The sequence below is a fragment of the Acanthochromis polyacanthus genome, chromosome 18, assembly GCF_021347895.1.
Source record: "Acanthochromis polyacanthus isolate Apoly-LR-REF ecotype Palm Island chromosome 18, KAUST_Apoly_ChrSc, whole genome shotgun sequence".
Lineage (NCBI taxonomy): Eukaryota > Metazoa > Chordata > Actinopteri > Pomacentridae > Acanthochromis > Acanthochromis polyacanthus.
Window position 1 is genome coordinate 14,659,020 of NC_067130.1, and position 22,806 is coordinate 14,681,825.

The 22,806-nt window shown below is 41.2% G+C and overlaps 1 protein-coding gene across 1 annotated transcript in view; it reads right to left on the bottom strand.

Annotated features, from left to right (window-relative positions):
- lamc3 (laminin, gamma 3) overlaps positions 1 to 22,806 on the bottom strand; it is a 135,435-nt gene that overhangs the window by 97,177 nt on the left and 15,452 nt on the right. Inside the window, exons 3-4 of the mRNA XM_022214516.2 lie at positions 10,236 to 10,366; positions 6,624 to 6,790 (exon numbers count right to left, since the gene is read on the bottom strand). Of these exons, the coding sequence (XP_022070208.1) occupies positions 6,624 to 6,790; positions 10,236 to 10,366 (298 nt within the window). The remainder of the gene's footprint in view (positions 1 to 6,623; positions 6,791 to 10,235; positions 10,367 to 22,806) is intronic.

A 22,806-nucleotide genomic window follows, 5' to 3' on the forward strand; every position in this document is an offset into this window, starting at 1 on the left:
GTAAACTGAATATTTGGAGACTTAAGAAGTGACGAGAAAGAAATACAAACCCTGCTGCAAGCAGGCATTTGTTCGATCATTTATTCAATTGTTAATGCACCTTTTATTACTTTTATTTAACAAAATACAAAAAAGCAAACAGTAACGGCAGAAAGTGCAACAAGACGTCGGTTGTTTTGTGATCGCTCACGTTGGCAGAAATCACAGCTTAAAAATGCTGTTCCCTGCACACAGCCTCCAGTCACTTCTGAGATACATTTAGGCTGAGATCTAACAGCGCATTATCAATATCTTAATGTCAGGGGGCAATACAGATGATCCAGAAATCTTTTTTAGTGGGGTATTGTCCTGTTGTAGAAGCCAGCCGGTTTCACTTTGACAAACTACATGATACGTGAATCCAGAATTTGCTCATTTTTAATGGAATCCATTCATTCTGCAACGTTTCTTATGCCACTGGCTGCCACACAAACCCAAAGCAGAATATTTCCACCTCCTTGCGTAAGAGCTGGGAAGATGTTCTTTTAATCAAACGCTGCTGATAGCTCAACTTTAATTTCATCTGCTCAAAGAACATAAGGTTCTTCTGGTTCAACACAGACTTTTGTAATGACTTTGCAGGTAAGGTTTCCTTCTAAAAAGCAAGCAATGCTTCACAGTGCAGCACAGGCTGGGACAAATTAAGGACAACATCCCAGACAGCTTGGACCCATTACAGTTTGCCTCCCGCCTCAGTAGATCCACTGAGGATACCACATCTCACACACTTCACACCACTCTGGCCCATCTGGAGAATAAAACTGCCATGCCAGGCTTTTATATGTGGCCTACAGCTCTGCATCTAACACTGTTATCTCATTCAAGCTGGTTCAAAAACTGCTAGATCTGGATTTTAGTGCAAATGGATCTGAGATTTCTTTCCCAACAGGTGCTAACTGGAAGACACAACTTCTCCCTGCTGATCCTCAAAGGCAGCACCCACAGGGTGATTTTCTGCTGTGCTCTGTTAACAAAATGAACTGTGTGGCCAGATACAGCTCCAATACCATCATGAAGTTTGCTGACGACACCATCATCACAGGTCGATCACCAATAATGATGAGACGGCAGAGAGGAGTCACATCAGGACGACTCATGCCAGTAAACCTCAGGAGCTTTTCAATGACTTTACAGAACAGTATGAAGCTTATGCCCCCATCTACATCTGTGGGGACGCTGTAGAGACAGTAGGCAACTTTAAATTCTTCCTAGTCAAACTCAGCGATGACCTCAAGAGGACAGAGCGCACAGCAGCTGCTATTAAAAAGGCCCACTGCTGACTTCACTTCCTCAGCCCTCAGAGGAAAGTCCACTCCAGTCCGCACCAGTTTCTACAAATGTGATGTAGAGTCCATCTTCACAGGCTGAATTATATCCTGGTACATGTCAGCAGCACAGCACAGGACAAGAAAGCTTTACAAAGGGTGGCTAAAACAGCACGAAAGATCATCAAGGACATTTGCGCTCCACGATGCCTCCGAAAAACAAAGTCTAGCCACAGTGCACGACTGCTTTTCTCCTTTCTGCTCTCTGGTAAGCGGCTCAGGAATATCCTCAAACATGTAATGAGACTCGAGGACAGCTTCTATCCCACTGCTATGAGACTGTTTAACACATACATGTGCAAAATTAATACTAATTTTTTACACTGTCACTTGCAAGTTATCCTTTACACTGCCGCTTTAATTTCCCACTGCTAATTCTGTTAAATTATTCACCCTATTATATTCTACCTAGTGCACTCTACTACCTCATGTTAAATATTGCATGATATTATCTTAGATACCTTCTAGCAGTTAGTATTTTGTCCTTAGTCAACACTTACACAACACTTTGCATAATTCTACACACCTATTTTAAGACCGCGAAGAAAATAAAATCAGCAGGCAAATATCAAATTTAGACGAGCGATCCTGAAAGTGAAATTGCTAATAAACACACGGAGACACGATATTGAAACACTCATCAAAGGCCCCCTGAAGCTTCCATTTACCTCATGCAACTCCTATTCACGCAATAACAACAGCAGAGATAGCAGTAATAATCGCACAATCTTGTCACTGTTTTCCTTGCTTTTTGTTTTTGAAAGAGGTTGTGAATCTCAAGCTGTCTGCCATTTCTTTCTAATGCAGATATTCCCTTACTGTAGCCACAATTGACTTGTCACTGTATTTTTTTTTGTAAACACAGAATATGTACCATTAGAAAATTACAGATGCTTTTTATGTGTAAAACAGACAACATATCTCGTTTTTTATCAACCAATCATTCATTTGGACCTCTCTATTCATAAAGACTCAGTGTTGACGTTGCTAATGCTACGATGAGCAAATGAATGGTGAGATTGCATTTAGTAAAGAAGCACAAAGTGATCAAACTGCATGTGTGACAGGTTGGATGTTACGTCATTGTGTGTGGGAGAACTGAACTAAATCACCGAATTGATCAAAACATTAAACTAACACATCAGACTGAGTGTCACCACTGGGTTACTGTGACACGCTGAATTGGTGTCCTGTGCTATTTCAAGCCTCCCAGCTGATGCAGATCAACACTCACACCAAACACATACCACAGCGACGGAGATATAAACACATTTAACAAACTGTACAGTGACTGGATTTCCCAGGATGACCATGTGTGATATGAGTCAGTGAGATGAACATTTGAAAAGCATAAATCTAAATTTCACATCCTGTCAGTATGATTTAGTGCAGGAAACGACAGAGGATTTACATCTGAAGAGAAAGAGGCAAAAGACATGAACACAGAAAATAAGCAGCTTATTAACTGTGTGTCACTTTGTGTTTATTCTGTAAAGTTCAGGTTTTATCTTAATTATTGTCTAATTGTTATCTTTCATGGTTTTCTGAGCCTCAAAAGGTCACAAATTCATTATCATTTATTCTCCGTGCTAAAAGACTGTTTGTGAAAACACTAGATGCTTTGTGTAATGTCACTGCATCTGACTCGCTGCCGCCTTTAAAAATGCCTTTATTTTATCCGACAATAAATTGAATCAGTGCTGCAAATTGCTTGCCAGAGTGCATCATGTACAGCATATAACAATAACGTGTGTTTTCAGCTGTTGCAGCAGTGCAAAATGTTTTATCATCTTACAACGATGACAACTTTATACGATTTTCTTTAATATATGGAGATCAGTTTTGATCGTTTGAGTATTTCTGTGTGCTGCATTGGAAAAAAAAATACACGTATGGACAGTATTAAAGATGCACAAAATATGCTAAATAGTGCTCCAAATCTGAAAAGATCAATAGTTTTGAAAAAAGTCTGTATGCAAAACATTAAGCAACTACCAGCACTCAGTTAGCATAGCTTAGCATACAGAGAGGAAACGGTAATACTACAAGTCAGAGATGTTATAAAGGAGAGACTCGCTACCTAAAGAATCCTGAATATAAATCTATTGGAGAATTCTTTAATGCTAGATATAGTGGTTGTATGATATACGCCCCCTAAAAAGCAACCAGGAAGCATCCAGCCAATCGTGTTGGTGCACTGAAGTTAGTGTAACGAGAAACCGTGCACATTAAGCTGTTGGGAAAAACATGTTTGAAACCGTATTTGGGGGCAAAGCAACCAAATTTTCAAGTGTATTTATCAGATTTTTACTTGTTATTCTATACATGCCATTCTTATGCCTCGGTAGCCGTTAAATTTACAGTTATTTCTCTTTCTCGTTTCAATTACTGCAAATAATAAAAAGATCTTGGCCGTGTTAGCCCAAAATAACTGCCCATGGGTGTTACCAAGTTGACTGTTGAGTGGCACTAGTTGCCTATAAAGAGTTTACATATACGCAAGAGCGACTGCTGAAGTTGAAGGCTTTTCATTATGTCCAGATAGAGATGTGTGGAAAACAAAGGGGAGGACAAATTGAACTGTGTTGCCTTGAAAATGTGCTCATGCATATATGTAGGTCTGCTGAACAGAGTGTCAAAATAGTGTAAGACAGAAAGTCTACGTACCTTATAAAACCACTCGATAAAAAACTCCTTCTGAACAGTTTTTGGAATTTTTAGTCAAGTCAAGCTTCAGTGTTACTGCAAGTTAAGGTGATCATTTTTCAAGACTTTCGATGCTGACCACATCCATTATGTAAATAATGTGGCAATAGTAGCTGCGCATTTCCACTTTTTTTCTTATCTTCAAAGCTGTGTTAATGGTGTGTTTACATTGCTGAAACCAAATCCTTTCGATGTATTTAAATAGATCGTTGAAGAATGACAATTTTTCACACCAGATGCAAACCCTGCTTTCACACCTTGTATTTTAACAGGGGTACAGATAGGGAGTGAGAATGTAAAACAATTCCAGGTGCTGCGTGTGACAAACAGCACCACCATGTGTCACCAGCCCTTAAACTAAATCATGCATATTCTATGCCACAACTGCCTCCTCCGTTTCCACCCAGCATCCAATGACATGCGGGTTAAGTTGAGTGGCGACTTTCAGTGTGAGTGGTTCTCTGCCTCGTGTCAGGTGATTGACCGGAGCTGCCACATGATTGGCTGGTGACCTGTCCAGGATGGACCCTGTCTCCTGCCCAGTGTGAGCCGAGTTGGCTTCAACCACATGTAGTTCTTCAAGGACCGGCGTGTGAAGCTAACGAATGACGGATGGGTAAAAAATTCCACAGTGGATTGGAAACATATGTTTAGACAGATGGTGAAGCCTGGCTCTGAGTGTGGTGTTGTAAGATACATAAAGAGGATAAAGGTGTTACCCAGGTACTATCATGAATAAATACAGGAAAAAAAAATCGAGGTATCAGTTCAGGTGGTGGGTTACAAGCTAATATGTCGCACATCATAAATGACCCGCATGGCGCTGTGTTTTATATTTTATGTCTCCGGGATTGTTTCCAGGTCAAAAACTGCATCACAACAAAAACATGTACATCAAGCCTTGTGCAATCAGCATCAGCATACAGATGTAATAAACTGTTTCAGACCTTTAACCTCTGACAGCTCAGCTTGTTTTTGTCTTCAAAATAACTATATGTACTCTTTGCTGTCCTTATGGTACAACAACGCACCAAAAGAGGTTTTTAAAAAAGCTGCTTTAAAGGTGGAGGCAGGATATGAAAGATTGTTTATACCCAACATGGATACCGAATCTTACAATTGTATTATTTTCAACACCCACACACTGGGATTGACACCTTTCTAATCTGTGTGATACCCAACTGAAAAGAACTGTGTACGTATGAGGTGTAAAAACCAATTATTATCTCATTAAAAATAGATTAAAACAGCTTCATTTCTACTGTTTATAAGTTCTATTTCAATACTTGGTGTGTTCAGTAAGTCTAATTTCTTGTCGATTATAATCGCTAGTAAATGAATGTATGTCCTTTGTTACGTTATGTCCAAACACTGAGAATATTACGATGCCTGGTGTGGTGCGTGGCATGAAACAGCAAAGTGTTGGTGGGCGAAACTCAGTCAAAATGAGCTTTGTGCCAGATAGAGATGTGTAATTACACTGAGCGTTCTGTTTTTACGCTTCCACATGCTGTGCCACTTTTATATGCCGTGTTTATTAATATACAGCATTGATTAAGTTGGGTGCAGTAGTCTATTTAAGACGCCATCTGCTTGGAACCAAGAGTAAGAGTAATTAAAACAAGCTTGCTGCTTAATAGAATTCAGCAAAAAAAACAACAAAAAAAACAATTTGCAATCCACTCTCCTTTATGGTTTTTATCCCTCAGCCAATTACAATCCGTCCTCGACAGCATGCTGGGAAAGTGCATGGTGTGTTGAACGGACCCTGATAATACTCAGCTAACATACAGAAGCACCCATGGGACAACGCCTGCAAACATGCGTGCATGTGAGCCAAATCAAACACACGCACATCTTCCACGTAGCAGTCGTCAGCAATACTTGTGAGCATATTTAAAGGCTTCACAACACCACTATTTTGTTTTGTAAATTCGTCGCTGCTGTAATGCAGCCACTAAGTTTGTTTTCATTACTGCTCAAAAAGTAATAACTCAGCTGTGGTGGTAAACAAATGAAGAGTTCATTTGCAAAAACAGATAACTCTGCTTTGATAAATTTTCAGAAAACTTTTTTTTTTATTGTTTAGTTGAGATAATATCAAACTGAAGTTGATTGGACTTGACTCAGTAGAAAAATACATGACAAAATAGAGAAAAAATAAATTATTAATGTTATTATTATTATTATTATTGTTATCTCAAGTAAACAATAAAAAAATGAGTTTTCTGAAAACAGAGTTACCTGTTTTTGCAAATGAACTCTTCAAATGTACAATATACGGCATAATGAAAATCACTGGAATTCTATGAAGATTTGATTTTGACAAATTGTTTTCCATGATTAAGCAGACATTCTCGTGCAAAAGCTGCATTTGAGGACATCAGAAGACAAAAACAGGCTGGAGATTTGATGTAAGGTGGCACACTGATGTGTTGTATGGGACCTTAGACAATCTGGGCTTGTCACTTGAATTTAACACTGTCCTGTGGATTTTCCAGAAGGCTGCACCCAGTGGACTCATGACAGCGCCCTCACAACCGAGGTACTCACTCAGACACTCGTTGGCGGAGTCCCCGGTGGCCCTGGCCCAGGGTCTGTCCTGGTAAAAGGGGTGACATCTCTGGCAGTCGGCTCCCGCTGTGTGATGTTGGCAGGCGCAGACCAGGCCTCCGTGTTCCCCCTCAACGCACTCGCTGGCATGACCGTTGCACTTACATCTGAAGGAAACATGGGTGGTTAAGTAAAGTCTGCGAGTACAAGCTTTCTTATACTCCTTCTCTCTCTACGCTCCCCTCACTGACAAAGTGTAGACACAGCTATGCACACGGTGAATGGAATCGAAGGCAGGGGGGAAGTGAGAAGGTATTTCCACCGTAAGGAGTTGTCACTTCCTATTATCTTTCACCGGAATAAACATGGTCTGAGATGAGCTAGGGTTTTTATTCCACTCCAGCAACTGCACTTTTCAACTGTGTTAATGTGCCATTGCTAATACACTCTCACCATCCCTTGCAACAGGCTGGTGTCATATCTTTAGTGTTTGTATAGTATGTCTCTGCATGCTCACATTTCATCATATCGATATCTGTTTTGTCTTTAACAACTTTCACAAACAGATCATAATATTTACGAGATAAGCCTGCGATTATGTCCGAGGCCATAAATATCTGTTAACATCTTTTCCCTCTGCTTGTGGAAAGCCCATCATTTCCTTTCAAGCATGTTGGCAGCTACCCTTTCCTGTGTGTGCACTATTTCCTGGAAGTGTCGCTGGTTTTGTCGAGTGCTTGCGGTAGGGGACAGGGACTTGTCGCTGAGTGGCAAGCTCTGTCAAATTTAGCCAGCTGTCCCGGAACCAGATGCGTGCTTGCCCGAGGCTCAGACCCAGTTATTCCTGTTGTTGCTGAGACGACAACAAGCTAGTAACTCCAAAGTGCCTCCAATCCACACATGAGACCTCCGCTAGACGTGAGGTGTGATAATTCTAACTGAATATGTTATGAGGCAGTTGGCCTGAAGTGTACAGTATGCGCTTTTTAGAGAGCGATGAGTCCTTGTGTAACATGAGGACGAAAGGATAAGAAGGCCTTTTTCACATATGTGGGCTGTTATCGCTGTGATTCTCGCATATTTTTATAAGCTACATTTCTTTAGGGCAGCTGAAGCCGAGATAGTCTCCCTTTCATGACCACGCTCACACTGTTAGACACATTCATAGCTGGAAGCTACCTTGTACACCGCAATGTGACCTGCTGACAACTGGAGCAGCTTAGGTTAAGGGCTTTGCTCTAATGAAGGAGTGGAAAGTGCTGCTTTTCCAGCTGAATCCAAGGTTTGAACCGGTGACCTTTTGGTCACGAGCTTCATTCTCTAACCTTGAGGCTGCGGTCTACCGTCGGTTACGATTGCATTGATATATGGTAAAAAAAAAAAAATCACAATGAATCTTTTACAGCATCTGACTGGATGTGTGGCGCTGTGGTGTGAAAGGGCATGTGGACTTGTACAGAAGGCGCTGGTATAAGGCTAACATGTTGTCATGCGGGTCTCTCCCCCAGGTGTTGTGACACTGGTGGATAATTTGTCATGGCCCTGCAGTGATGCTGAGTGTTTATGACAGGTGTCAGATCAAGTTTATATTCTTTCTGAAGGCTTCATCTCAACTACTTAATCGTCCACTTCTATCTGCAGTGCCAAGGTGCAGCCTGGTCCTTGGTGCCATGTCCTGTCTCATTACTGTGAGTAATAAAGCAAAAGAAGTGGAAGGAGGAAGGGGGATTATCTTGGTTTACTTTCATCTGATGGCAGTTTGACAGACACGAAGCAGCCCAGGATAAGGTGTTGACTGCTTGTCTTGTTTTGCACACACACACATATACATGCACACACACACACACACACACACACACACACACACACACACACACACACACACACACACACACACACACACACACACACACACACATACATAAATGCACACACACACACTATCCATCTCTGTTATACAACCCTGTGTCCTGAAAGATAGGTTCATAGACAACAAATCTGAATTATCAAATATGTTTCGAAGAAAAGACATGACTACCCAGATGACATGTGTCTTTTATGTTTCTGCAAAATCCATCCATCCATTATCTATACACTTTATCCTCATTAGGGTCATGAAGGTCCTGGAGTCTGTCCCAGCTGACTGAGGGCAAGACAGGAGACACCCTGGGCAGGTCACAGTCTATCACAGGGCTACATATAGAGACAAACAAGAACACTCACAGTCGCACCGATGGACAATTTAGAATCACCCATTAACCTCAACACTTTTTTGGACTGTGGAAGGAAGCCGGAGTACCCAGAAAAAACCCAACATAAGCACATGGAGAACATGCAAAGTCACAGCCATTGTGCAGCCCTGTCTGTAAAATGTTCCTTGCAAAAGCAAAATATTCATACTAAATGCAGATTGGAAAAACATATTGGATGAGTATCGTAAAAGTCAACATAAACTAAAAGTACACCGCTTGTCCCAAAAAAATGATGACATGCTGTGTTCATCATTGGAGTCTGACAGCGTTAACATTAGCATGGACAGCTTCTGTCTTTGACATTTTGTCTTCTGTTTGCGAACACAGGCAAAGTGAAGCATGATGTCAGAATTGGTAGCTTATTAAATAGCTTATTGAAACATTGCAACAGTGAATGTGGGCCACTCTCAGAGCGTAAGGTGGTCCAACGAAATATTAGAGTCTGCAACGTCTTTTTGAATGGGCAGTGCATAATTTGGGGCACAACGAAAATCAATAAATATTTAATCAAACTATGGTGGTTTTGTTTTTTAATTCAAGAAAAGCTGAATCTATAAACATGCAATATTGTGGACATCCATCCATCCCTACCACCCACAACTCCATCCTCAGGCGGCAATTGTGTTTCCTCCAAAACAATTTGGCAAAGTCAGTCAATATTGTATAAATGCACTGACATGGCACATGCTGAAGCTTGAAATTCTAAATTATTCAGGCAACACCAGTGACTGATGTTTAACATTTCAGAAAGAATGTGAGGTGACATTAGCCTAGCCGCGCTAGACCCATGCTCTGAAGACGCAAGGGTCTAGGCACGCTCGACAGGGAGGGAGGCGGACTAAAAGGTTGTCTATCAAATCCCTCTGCAGCAATTGGGTAGGTATACAACCAATCAGCACCACGAATAGGCTCCTAGAGCACCGGAAATCAGAGGATGCGGCAGTTTGGTGAAGCCTTATTTATACAGTCAATGGGTGAAACTCAAGTATATTACAGACATGTTAACAGAAAGACTATTCAGAGTCGGTGCTAATGGAGCTCAACGACTGTCGTTTTTGTTGTCGACCCTGGCAGAGAATTAAATTTGTTGCCGTGGGTTGTTTAGCATGGCTCGGCTAGTTGTTTCCGGTTGTTTCTGTCAGAATCGTCGGGCCTCTGTCGTCACTTAGTTACGCCCGCCTTCTGACTCTACACTTCATGGTGATTCGTCCGGCCAGTTTTAGGAGCATCCGACCTCGAGCCTTATGGAGGGTAACTAGACCCACCCTGGCAGAGAATTAAATTCGTTGCCGTGGGTTGTCTAGCGCGGCTAGGCTAAGGTGACATTGTTCTGGAGGGCGCATTTCCTGGTGTCTCTTACCTGCCACCCACAGAGAAATCAGAGATGGCGTAGAAGTACGAGCGCAACACTTTAGCGTCCTTGAAAAACTCGTCTCCGAAGGTGTTGAGCCTGTCCAAAGAGATGAGCAGGTCGGTTGCTGTCACCCATTCCTAGAAACAGAAAGGAGGAAAAAAAACAGGTGAGGGAGACTAAAAAACCAACAAGGTGAGACCAAAATAAATAAAGAAAAACAGTAAAAAAACACCTCTTGATGTCACTGATTTTAAAAAGTAGAACGAAGCAGAATGGCAGGGGGGCAGCGTGCCGGCTCCTGCCACTCTTGGGACACAAGGGAGCAGACAGGAAGTAAGAAGGAGTAGAACGCAAACTTGGCTTCTGTTGAGAGAAGCAAAAGGGGCAAGGACGTGTGAGACAGCACAAGCTGACAGAGTAAAGAAAGCTGGAATGAAAAGTTTGGGGGATCAAGAGGACAGGGGTGACGGCAGGGGAGGGAGCCGATGTAATGGGGAGATAATGAGTATGGTGTAAGAAATTGAGTTAATGTCAGGAAGAAGGGTGAAGAAATAAGGGGATTAATGGAGACAAAAGCTGAAATATGAAAAAAACATGAGAAAAGAGACAACACTGCAGCACTGCTACGGTATAATGGATGGCACTTGGCAAAGCTCCCGCCCTGATATGATTTAAGCTCCTCTGTTTGAGCCTACTGCAAAGGTAAAGACAGGATGAAGCAAGAGTGGGAGAAGAAAGTGAAGAGGGATAACACAAACAGTAGAAAAGCAAACGGGAAGTGCAATAGTGGGGTGGAAGATAAAAGTCAGGCCAGGTAAAGAGAGAACAAATGACATCTCTTACCCGTGAACAGAACCAACTTTAAAACAAATAGCTGGATGGAAACTTTCTGTCTGTTTCTTGGCTGGTTTGGGACTCTGTGGCAGTCCTGAGAAAGCCTGTAATGCTGTACATTTTGAAGCTTCTCCCCAGAGACGCCTTTGAAGTGTGGCAATAGGAGACAAGGAGACGGGAGCGGATGGGCTTCAGACTAAAAACACGTGTGATGAGTTCATTCATTCATGTTCTTCCTCGTACTACAGTGTGTCTTTGTCAGATGGCGCCTGTCGAGACAGACTCGATGTTTGCCTGTTTTCGACTGTTAAGCACAAACTGTGTACACTTTACAAATCATGTTTGGTTTACCTTGTTATCAATTTCTAAAGCACAACATATTCTTTGTAGCAACAAGGCTCTAGATAATGGAAAATGTGCTCCAGGCATTGATGCTCTGCAGAGGATGAGTCCTACTGAGAATGATGGTTCCCTGCGTTTTCTTCTGTGCCACCTGCATGCTGACAGTTTTGACTGTTTGTAAAATGGGAACATATTCTGCACTGTAAAAATTCATTAAGGAATTTAGTCAAATCAGCTTATATTGTCTAGTTTACTTGAAGTAAATATGTGATTTATACAACGTAATACATTTGTTTTATGAGTTTTTCCTTATTTCTAGGTCATTTAACTTTAAATATATATTTTTTAGACCACATTTCTATTTTTAAAAATGCAACTTCTTAGAACTTGAGGCATTCTGACATATTCAACAAAGCTACAATACAAACAGACTTTACAGGATACACAGAACTCCCCAAAGACACTTGTTTTCATTTTTAGTTTAAGACTTGGTAAAATTTTGCTATGCATCTTTAATACATGTTAAATTAGGTCTGGGTTGTCTTGTTTTGTAGCAATCAAAACAATTCTAAGCACGAATAAGGTTAATATTGTATTCAGCCTCTACATTTATAAACTTCTAATTTATCCACTCTAACTGGGAGCAGCTTCACAGATTGTACTGACACAAATGGCTTCAACAGCTCAGTCTGAAAGTTCTAAAAGTTAAATGAAGAAGAAACTTATTACACTTAGAAAATGAAAAAAGAAATCAAGTCTTTAACTATCGTCTACGTGTCGAGTTGATCCAAGTTAATATTTTAAGTTGATTAAACTTGCTTTCTCAAGTTCAGTTAATTTAATTCAAATAGTTTTACTTTGATAACTCCTGATATAACTTCAAAGTAATTAATCAACCCAAGTGCAGTTAACTCACATTGTTAAAGTAGCAGGGAAATTCACGATTCTAAGCTAAATAAACGTAAAATGATTTACAGTGGGATGGCGTTTGTGATGCTGAATTTGCTATGATTTTCAGGTTGACATGTAAATGAAACGTCTCAGAAACTGTTGAGCTGACATGGAACTTGGTGAATAGTTTCAGGATAAATTGTTAAAATTTCCATTTATCCAGTTCTTTGGTTTATAACCAAACCTGCAAGACAAAAAAAACATTCCAATCAGCTGCAGCTCCACATTGTATGTACTGCTATTTAGCACATGTCGGTATGCTAATGTGCTCAATTTTATTTGCGATTCAAGGGGGGATAAGAGATACACACTGGTGTGTGTATTAGATCGTGGTGAGGGAGCTGCTCCCATTGACTCATCCCTATCGTTAAATAATAGTACGTTTCCGACTGAATATATCTACTTTGCATTTATGTCAATGCACTGCTATAAGATGTCTTCGTAAGGCCACTGGCATGGCTGTAAACTTTCTTTTTAGATTGATTTCCTACCTCCCCCAGGCAGCTATTGGTTTCATGCTGCTGTATAGTGATGGTCAACTTGCAGAGAATTAAAACTTGCCTGAGTCAGAAAGTACACCACAGAGAACAAACAGTCCTGTTTCCTGGAGTTCATACAGGAACGCATGGCCATTTTGACAAATGAAACAGTGCTTTGACAGTGGCTGCTAGTTTGTGATTGTTTATCTCCTCATTCATCGTCACACAAAGAGCCCGCAAGGATGTTATAAGGAACCAAATCACAGAAATCTACATGAAATGAATTAGACTGGCTGCACTAAGTTCAAAACTATTGGCAATTAAATGATGTGCACATTGAAAAGCATGAAAACTAGTTACAGTCCTTTCAACTGCAGAATTTATCTGAATCTGCACATTAATACCAAATGATCACTGAGCAAATTTCCATTCCTTTTCCTACTAATGGTTCCCATGTAAAACAATACACCTGAGTATTACTCTTTGTTCGACTTACAAAGAAAATGGTTTAATTGGTAGATAGCAAGAAATGAAACTATGATGACACTATTGAACCCCCCGAGGTTCTTCTCACAGGTACCTCCCATGATCTTTCTCAGCTCAAAATAGCCTCAGCAGCACTGCAGGAAGAATTTAGAGCTAAATTATCTTTAGAGGAGCCGCTTCTTGTTCTGTCAGCGCAACTGCCATCCTCCTGTTTCAAAGGAGACGATCCTGGGGTTTAGGCCACCTGCGTTGCTCGGTGCCGACACTTCTAACAGACATACTGCTGTGGCATCAAGAGGTCGCAGCCTCGTCTCTGAACATCTGGTGTGAATGTGCTGCACATGTGTTCCTGAATGGTTTAACCCTTACGTGAATGGTGACAGCATGACTACTGGACCTGGGTGCCACCTGTGGGTTTGCTTTGTACGTAAACTCGAACAGGAAGGCTACTCAGGGAGAAGCCGGCAATGTGCAAATGGTGGCACATAAAAATCACTAATTAGGAGGGTTTTTTCAAGAGGGAATATTTTTAAAATTTTAATAGGCCAACTGGTGGCTCATTTTCAGCAGCACTCTGCAGGTCAACTCATTCTTCCTTCTAGTGGTCTTAGCTGAAATGCCCTTCTCTGCTGTATCCCTTGACTCTTTATTTTCCTTTTCAGCCACCTTTCTGCACTCTGCCTTTAGCAGGATTTCCAGAAGGTTCAGTGCCTTGGCAGCCTTGTGAGGCCCATAAGAGCTACTACTTGGTGGTAACCATTACTACAGTATTACAGAACTGAGTGCAGTTGGCTGGCATGCCATTGTTCCAGCACATGCTTATCGACTTTGCCCCTGCTTGACATGGCTCTACCGGCTAATGGGATTTGGATGACGCAGAATGACCCTGATGCACAGAGAGAACCGATGCTCATTCTTCATTTTGCGCTACGCTACCTGGATATGACATAATTTTCACCCATGGCTTATGAGAGGAGCTGCGAAGCACAGGGGGATCAGATATGATTCTCATTCTCTGCAATATGCGCAGAAAATATAATGAAATAACTGTGGCGTCTCCACAATGTCCTCATAAGGGACAAAAAAAATCCCTCCGTGCACTGTCAGTGAAAGAATTACATAAGCGCCACATAAATGGAGACAAGCTGCAAAGGGGCAGAGGTCAGCGTGGTCGACTCTGTTACACAGGATCCAATTTATAGTGTGTTAGAGATTTTCTATGGTGAGTAATAGATTTCTTTGTCATGATTTTGCCTCGAAAAGATTAACGTTCATTGACTAAAAACTAAAGTCTAGACTCTGACACCAAGCTAGTGGGTCTGTGAGGCTGTTTTCATGAACAGAAGTGTTGGCCACAACTAGGATATTTGTTGTGTGTTTTTGTGCATTATGTCTTTTCTGTTTCTGTTGACAAATTTACCTTAATTATGGATGATTCTGCTTTCATGTCCAACCTCCTGCTCAACATTCACATAGATGCTAAAACGTTTCAAATGCATTCCTATTTAAAAATTCTTATGCGCAAAAAGAGCGTTCCATTTACCAGAAAGCATGAGACCGTTATCATATGGAAGAGTTATTAGTTATGCTTGGCGGGACACTGTTAATTGTGTAAGAAAAAGCACACATGGTTCCAACCATCACTTACTGCACTGAAAGGAAGCAGTTTCTTAGGGTTAATTAGTAGTCAGCCCATTACTTATTATTTGTGCAAACCGCAGCAAAAGCTTAATTAACTTTGATTCTCACTCCCTCGGAATTTGGGCTCAGAATGCTACAATGATGCTGACTTAGGAATAGGTTAAAGCGTCGAGAGTGGCAACGAGCCAGTCCTTTGCTTAAGACAATAACCGTGTAATGATCAAATGAGCAGGTTCACACACACACAGATATGCATTAGGGCCACACACAGCAAAGTTAGCGACGACACCACACAGCACTTTAAAGGACATCTCTGCTTCGGGGGTTTTAACCTTCACCCTCACCTCTAAAATCTCTCTTGTCTCTTCTCCCTTATCACTCCCTTTTTTCCCCTCTACATGCCACTCTCTTTCCCCATCTCCTCTCTTCTATTCCTGTTTCAGTGTGTTTCCTTGAACTCTGAAGCCTCCAGCTGCAGGCAGTGACAGGAAAGAGAGCAGTGTCCCTCATTCCGAAGTTAATAACTTTTTAATTTAATTGCTTAAGTTCACTGTGCCCTCAATATGTATTTTTCCCCCCTTTTACTCATTGCCATTCAATGCTGGAGCTCCAATTTGCCACACAGCTTTCTAGAGCGAGCGGGCGAGCGAGGCAGGGAGACGGTGAGAGAGGGAGGGAGAGAGAGGGGATGGACTGGTGGCAGGGGAGACAGACAAACCGTTTTAATGGATGACTGAACAAATTAAATTTGAATTCATACAGCAGCTTTCATCTTCTGCGTGATTATTGAAAAAAAGAGGGCTTTACAAACTTGACAACAGAGCTCCCTTTGAAGTAAGCCATTACTTTAGAGAAAACATCTAAATGCCATGTTAGGAGGTGAGTGTTGTTTATTTCAAATAGAAATCTCATTCGGCAATAAAAGCGCCACACATTAGATCACGGGAATAGCAAACAACACCATATTTATTCAGATGAGATGTACATGAGAGTCAGAAACACCTGCGCATTTATGTATCAGCACTGATTTCTTGCTTTTTTTTTTTCATTTTCATGTAATTTAGCTTTGACCTCTTTGAATAATGGCAAGGAGATATATTTTAAAAGCAGCAGATGAAGCGTGTGAAGTCTCTGTATTGAAAGTACGCTCTCGTCAGACTCAGGCACAAGCAGCAAATCTGCAAAGGGATTAAAATGCTAATAAAACAGGCAGGATGCAATTCCTGTTTTAAGCCTCATGAAATATGCATAGCGCTGTATGAGCCATATGCAGAGGAAACGGCACAGTGACATGGCACACAGAGGAACAGGGATCATTTTATGCTCTGTTGACAATCTGTATGTAAAGAGTGTGGGTTTAACCCCTGACAAAAATACACAGTCTTTATTTCCTTGCAAGAAAAGAAAAGAAAAGATTCCTGGAGTGAGCTGTCACCACCATTATCCATCGCTGAAGCATTTTGAAAGCTTATAAGAGAAGTGCTTTTTTTTTTCTCCACAGTCTTGATTTAATGTACTGTATGTGCAACTACACGTGGAGGCTTATTCTGTTATCACTGCTACTGTATTTACAGTGCTTCTCTTCTCTTGGAAACTGTTCTGATAGTTTGGCATACAAACACTGTCAGTAAGATGGGCAAAATATGGTGGGCTATGGCCTATTTTGTCCCTGTAGGGTATGATTTTACTGCATTAGCTGGATCACTGCACATGTCTATCGAAATACAATATTGTAAAAACAATTCGGAAAGAAACTGGGCAGTGTTTGCTTGGGGCATTCACTCTGATTGCATCTCTGTTATGAAAAAGGCATTCTGTCTGAGCAGCGACAGTCACCAAAACAGAGTGTGGGGCTTGTTTTATAGATATGTTTTCACAGAGGCTAATCACTGATTACAATCATGAGATTGAATTTTTTTTTTCCCCCAGCCTCTGCTGTGTTTGCATAAGAGCTATTTAGGGCTTGCATTTTTAAAGAATTAAGCTGCCTGCTTTTACCGCTGCACAACTTAAGAAAAGGTCAGCTCATAACAGCTACGATGTGCAGTTCGGGGTGCTAAATGGGGCATTTATTTTCATCCTCATCCCATGATAACCACACAGAAACTTCCCAGTCAGCCGGTATCACCTGCATACCTCAACGTAATCATATTCCCTGAAAATTTGAATTAAAGAAGAGGCATCTGGAGATGAAGCACTTCTTCAGAGCGAATAATTTCTGGCGACGTGCTATTTTGCAAGATTACCCAACATACAGATGACAGCAGATGTTCACTTAATAAAACTGGATATACAATACTGAAGCCCTGCAAGCGGTTGCGGGTTCAGCCTTTCAGCTAATATTTCCTAATTTCCATTAGACAAAAAGTACCGCAGAGGCTGATGGGCCATTGGTTTTTTGGCTGAAATCCAACACACCGGACGAATCACAACGTTGACCTGATAATGGCAGTGTGCTGAGATTCAGAGATCACTGAAGTCATTAGGATTCATTGTCTGGGAAATATTGTTTTTGCAAAATTTTGTGCCAATCCATTCAGTATATGTTGACATATTATGCTCAATATGTGAAAACCTCGTCATTGTGGTGAGTCAGGAAGTACTGACAACATAGTGAGAAGAAATAACTCGACAGTCATCTTAAAAGCTGTTTGTCACATCGTGGCCTCTATTACAGATCTGTTAGGTTGGCCTCACCTTCAGTCTCTTGTGGCCTCACAGCGTCAGCAGTAAAGGCTCTAGAGTGGTGGGATGCACATGTCGTGGAAATCTCTGCAGCTAAAAATGAGTTCAACAGCATCCTGCAGTATTATGGTGCTACAGGGCTACACGGACATGTTGCCAAGGGAACCGAGTAGTCAACAGACTGTACCCGTCCTCTGTTAATTGTCTTATTGTTTTTAATATGTTTCTAACATACATTAGGTATCCAGGATTTCCTAGAAAGCAGTATTGATACTCATCTATATCCTGCAAGCAATAAAAGAACAAAACAAGTCACTATTTACAGTAAAGGAGGGAAGAAGCCTCCTTTTTTATCATTGCTAAAAGCTATTTCCCATCATGTTGCAATTTCCTCCATCCTTTCTATACCTTTCATTTTATATTCAATAAAGAGTGCTATTTTGAGAGCCATTTTGGAGTGTTTCTCTCATCCTCAGCACTTTCAACTGAGCTGCCCGTTTTCCTCTCGTTTTATAGCATTAGCAGCTCAAGCAGGAACCAGCAAGTCACCATTAAAGATGACTATGCCCCGCCATCTTTATTTTGATGATTCACTGTGTGGAAGAGAATACTCTTTCTGCGTCCCACCGGCTCTGATTTCGCAGCAGAGAGGGTGGCTGACATGTCTTTCTCTCTGCTCGCTACACCCATCTGTCCCGTCGCCCTTAAAATAGGGGAGGAATGGGAGATTTAATGAAAGAAATGGTGCAATTGATCCGCCTTTTATTCTAATGGGAGAACAGATCACGGTCAATTATGGGTCTTCTCATCTTGTTTAAAGGGAAGGCAGAGAGGGAGAGGTGGAATGAAGGAGAGAGGGTGTTTGGCAGGTCTGGTTGAGAGATTTGCCACCCAATCTATGTATTCTTAGCCTATATTGATCCCTCCACAGCTTTATAATCAGTGGGTCGATGTCGTCCAAAGCATTTCGAAATACAGCCAGCAGCACCGTTAGTAGTCATGTTTTAATATAACTAAGGCCTCTACAGTGATCCTCCACCCACCAAAAACCATACATCATTACAAGGCCTGGCCGTTTAAATAGAAACATCTTAAGGTTCAGGAGGTTAACGAGAAATTACAGTTGATCAAGTTGTTAGAAAATATTTTCATAATTGTGACAGATGGAGAAAAAAGTCTACATTTATAGATAAAGAGAAACGAATGAACTCCATCTTGTGTTTTTGCACATGAAGTACAGTAGGTACGGGAGCAATCAGATGCTTAACTGGTTGTAGTGGAAGCAGCACACCTGCAGAGACAAACACTCATTTGGCAGTACAAATAAAGACATGATTGGTCTGTTTAATTGGAGAAACATTATATCATAACCTGCTTTTGCATAGCTAATGCATATCTCCACAGCAGCGATCATTACCTTAATGATAATTTGTATTCAGCAATAATCAACCAATATGTTCAGTAATACGAATTTTGATGTCTGTTTCCATAATTACTCCAAGGAACACGGCGGAGTTACGTTACTCAAAAACAGACCAACAGATTTGGTTGAAATTTTCAGGAGAGGTCAAAAATGGCACAAGGACCACTTGATTAGATGTTGGTAGTGACACAGCTATTAGTCTGGATCCACGAATTTGTTATAGATTTCCGTATCATTGCGTGATAGCGGCATAGCGTCTGTAACGATATGACAACCAGTGAACGCTGCCGCAGCTGCCTTCTGACGATCACGATCCTTCTACAAATCGACTGCTGTTGACTTATTGGGACTTATCTATTGGAAATGATACAAGGAACAATTGATTATATTGTCCCTTGTACATACATTTCTGAGTGCCATCAATTCGCTACATATAGGTCACATACATAACGTACGCATGCTTAACACTCACCTGTGCTCACAGCAAGATAATATTTTGTAAAAGATTTCACCTGTCGGAAATGATGCAACGACTGAGCAGCCTTGGTGGAGTACTGAGCTCTCGGAGTGATTTTCTTGTTCTCAAATGTGATGCAGTTAGTATATCAATGATACCAAGGCTTTTATGTTGCCAGTAACATTACTTCTTGATGTTCCAAATTATATTCTATTAAGAGCACTTTTCCCTTCTGAATATACGGAATCTGATATGGAGATTTTAAAGCAATCGTAATTACGTTGTACACAGCAAATAAATTATTCAACACTTTAGCAGCAATTTATATAATTCAATTTAAATTTTTCCTCAGGACAGATTTGATGTCCTGAGATTACAGATTCGAAGAGACATCTTCTCATCACTAAAACAGAACTGAATGCGATAGAACGTTAGCGCTGACTCCCAAATTAATGCATCCCTGGTTATTTTTTTAAAATACTGAACACTGTTGAACTTTTCCTCACATACTAATGCAATTACTGATTTTTTCTAACTTGATTTTTTTCCCCCCACAGTGGTTCCACATATACAGTAATCGTATAGATGCTGACGGAGGAACAGACACCAGAATGAAAAGCTGCTGTTGCTGTCCACTTTCAGACTGTGAAAGTGACACTGCTGACCTGGGCAGAGAGAGATGAGAGCAAGATAAACCTGTGGACGCAGCTCAGAATCAAATATTTCAAGGTAAACACACTGAATACCTTCTTGGATTAGTCCTTGAAACTATAAAAATCAACAAAACCAGTTCAATAGACATCAGTCATTGGAACAGTACTGCCATGCTCAGAAACCAGAAGGCACTGGTGTGTTTCTACAAGGGAAGTGGTTTCAGATCCATTTAAAGGCATTATGGACAATGTTTTTTTTTTGTTTAATTTGTCTGATTCACATAAAATGAATATACTGACCTTTAGTGGACTTGTATGTATGGTTTCTGAAAGAATAAAAAAAAAAAAAAAAACTGTGGACATGGCAGGACCTGAAAAACATCAGCCAATCAATGCGCTCGGACCGAGGCGTTTGGTTTGCTCCCTTTCCTGTCAATCAAAAATCTTCCGGCTCAGGCCTAGTTACGTAGATTACGTACGCCTTGGACTTACGTGTTTTCTGTATGTGTTGCTTTGGTATAGCTTCGTAGTTAGCTGGCGACTTGTTATGCTCATCTTTTTTTACATAATGGCAGATAAAGATCCAGGGGGACCCAGCCGTAAAAGACAACTTCACGAGTCCTACGCAAGTTTCTGGAGGGGGGCGTTTCTTCATAAATGTTAAGAGGGGGGAGGTTAGAGGGGGGTGAGGGAGAGGTTGTATGTGCGCATGTGCATGCTACGTTCAAAGTCATAGGAAATTAAATCTCCTCTAATGCCTTTAATACTCTAATCTGAATTAGCTGATGTCTATCAACAGTTCAACAGGTGTGAAGATAACGTGTTTTTTTCTTCTGAGATGCTATTCTAAACCTTTTTCGGTTCAGAATAACAATTTTGTGCTCAATTTCTAATGACTTTGGTCATTAGAAATAAAGGCAGACTTCCACCATCCTGAGCACAATGTGCCTTCCTTCCATCACACCATTGTTGATCTCAGACTACCTGTTTCCCATTCCTCCTCCATATAATCCTTAGTCCCTTAATTCCTTAATCCCACATAATCCTTTCATGGCGAGAAAAAGTGCGTCTCTCTGTGTTAATGCATGAAGCATGCATTCCCAACTGAAAACATGATGCTCACTTCACGAAACTTCAAGAGAGCCAAGTCATTCCTCCGTCTTACAAATCTACACAGCTTGCTATTGTCCCAGCCTGCCAGAGTACGAAATTATATAACAGATAGATAGAAAGGCTGAAATAGCACAGTGGTAGATGGCGAGTGTGAAGGGATTAATCAGAAAAGGACAGTTTAATAATCTCTAAACTAGAAAACCAGGCCACGGCTACGTTTTCTTAGAAGCATTTTAAAGCTGTTCTCACGCAAAAAATTGGAGAACCACCAGTGCAAGAGGTGAAGCAGAGTAATACACATTGAGTGGGGGAAAAAGGAGATGAAGCAGGGAATAACAGAGTGGAGGGAGAGGATCCTTGTACTTGAGGAAACATCCAGAGAAGTCTTTTCTGACTGTGACTTAAGAGGCTATTGCTAAGCCACAGACATTTTTTTTTCCATTCACTCCCCTTTCATTGTTGTCCTAGCAGGACAGATGGAGTAGAATCTCTGGGGCCAAATCCAGTCCTGCGTGCCCATTCCTCTCTCATGCGGTTGTTTGTCGTCTTACTGACAGTAGCCTGCCACACAATGTGCCAAACCCATAACAAGACTAAAGCTAATCCAATAGTGCATTTCGTTTCTATTTTCACTTGCTGCAGATGCAAGGAACCTCACATAGCAGAGATGAGGAGAAAATGCCCTTATCCTGCTGCTCAGTGCAGCTTAGCGTATGTTTGAGAGTTGATGTGGCTTCACCAGTGCTGTCTCCCCTCAATCTTTTCCACATTTAAAATGGGATCACTCTTGAGGAACGCTGCCTCTTTCTGCTCTACAGGAGGCTGTGGCGGCATCACCCGTTCAGTGTTGATGAGAGGGGAGGTTTTATGAGGAAACAGCATCCGGCGGAAAAAATAAACGTGTGTGTGTTTGGGGGATGGCGTTGAGATGTGTGTGTTTAGGCAAAGATTCCAAATGTAGTCCTCATGGTGTGTCAGCTGCATTACACTTTTTTCCCCAAATCACTTTATTTGCATCTTAAACCTGTTTGGGAGGCTTAAATTTCTAACAAAAGTAAATATCTTATTTTCTTCAAATCTTTTTGTAACTTAAAGAAATAATACCAGTATTTGTACTTCGGGTGGCGATTGTCTTTTAAACAACACATCGAGAACTTAGCAAAGCAGTTGAGGATCATTCTGGGTTTCTTTTAGTGTAATAAGGCCTGCTTAAATCTAACAATCAGAAAAACAACAGAGGAGTGGACCAACATTCCACAGGCCATCGTCGACAACCCGATCAACTCTATGCGAAGGAGATGTGTTGCACTGCATGAGGTAAATGGTGGTCACACCAGATACTGACTGGTTTTCTGAGCCCCCCCCCGCCCCGCCTTCAATAAAACAAAACTGCACCTTTCAGAGTGGTCTTTTATTGTGGGCAGTCTAAGGCACACCTGTGCACTAATCATGGTGTCTAATCAGCATCTTGATAAGGCACACCTGTGAGGTGGGATGGATTATCTCAGCAAAG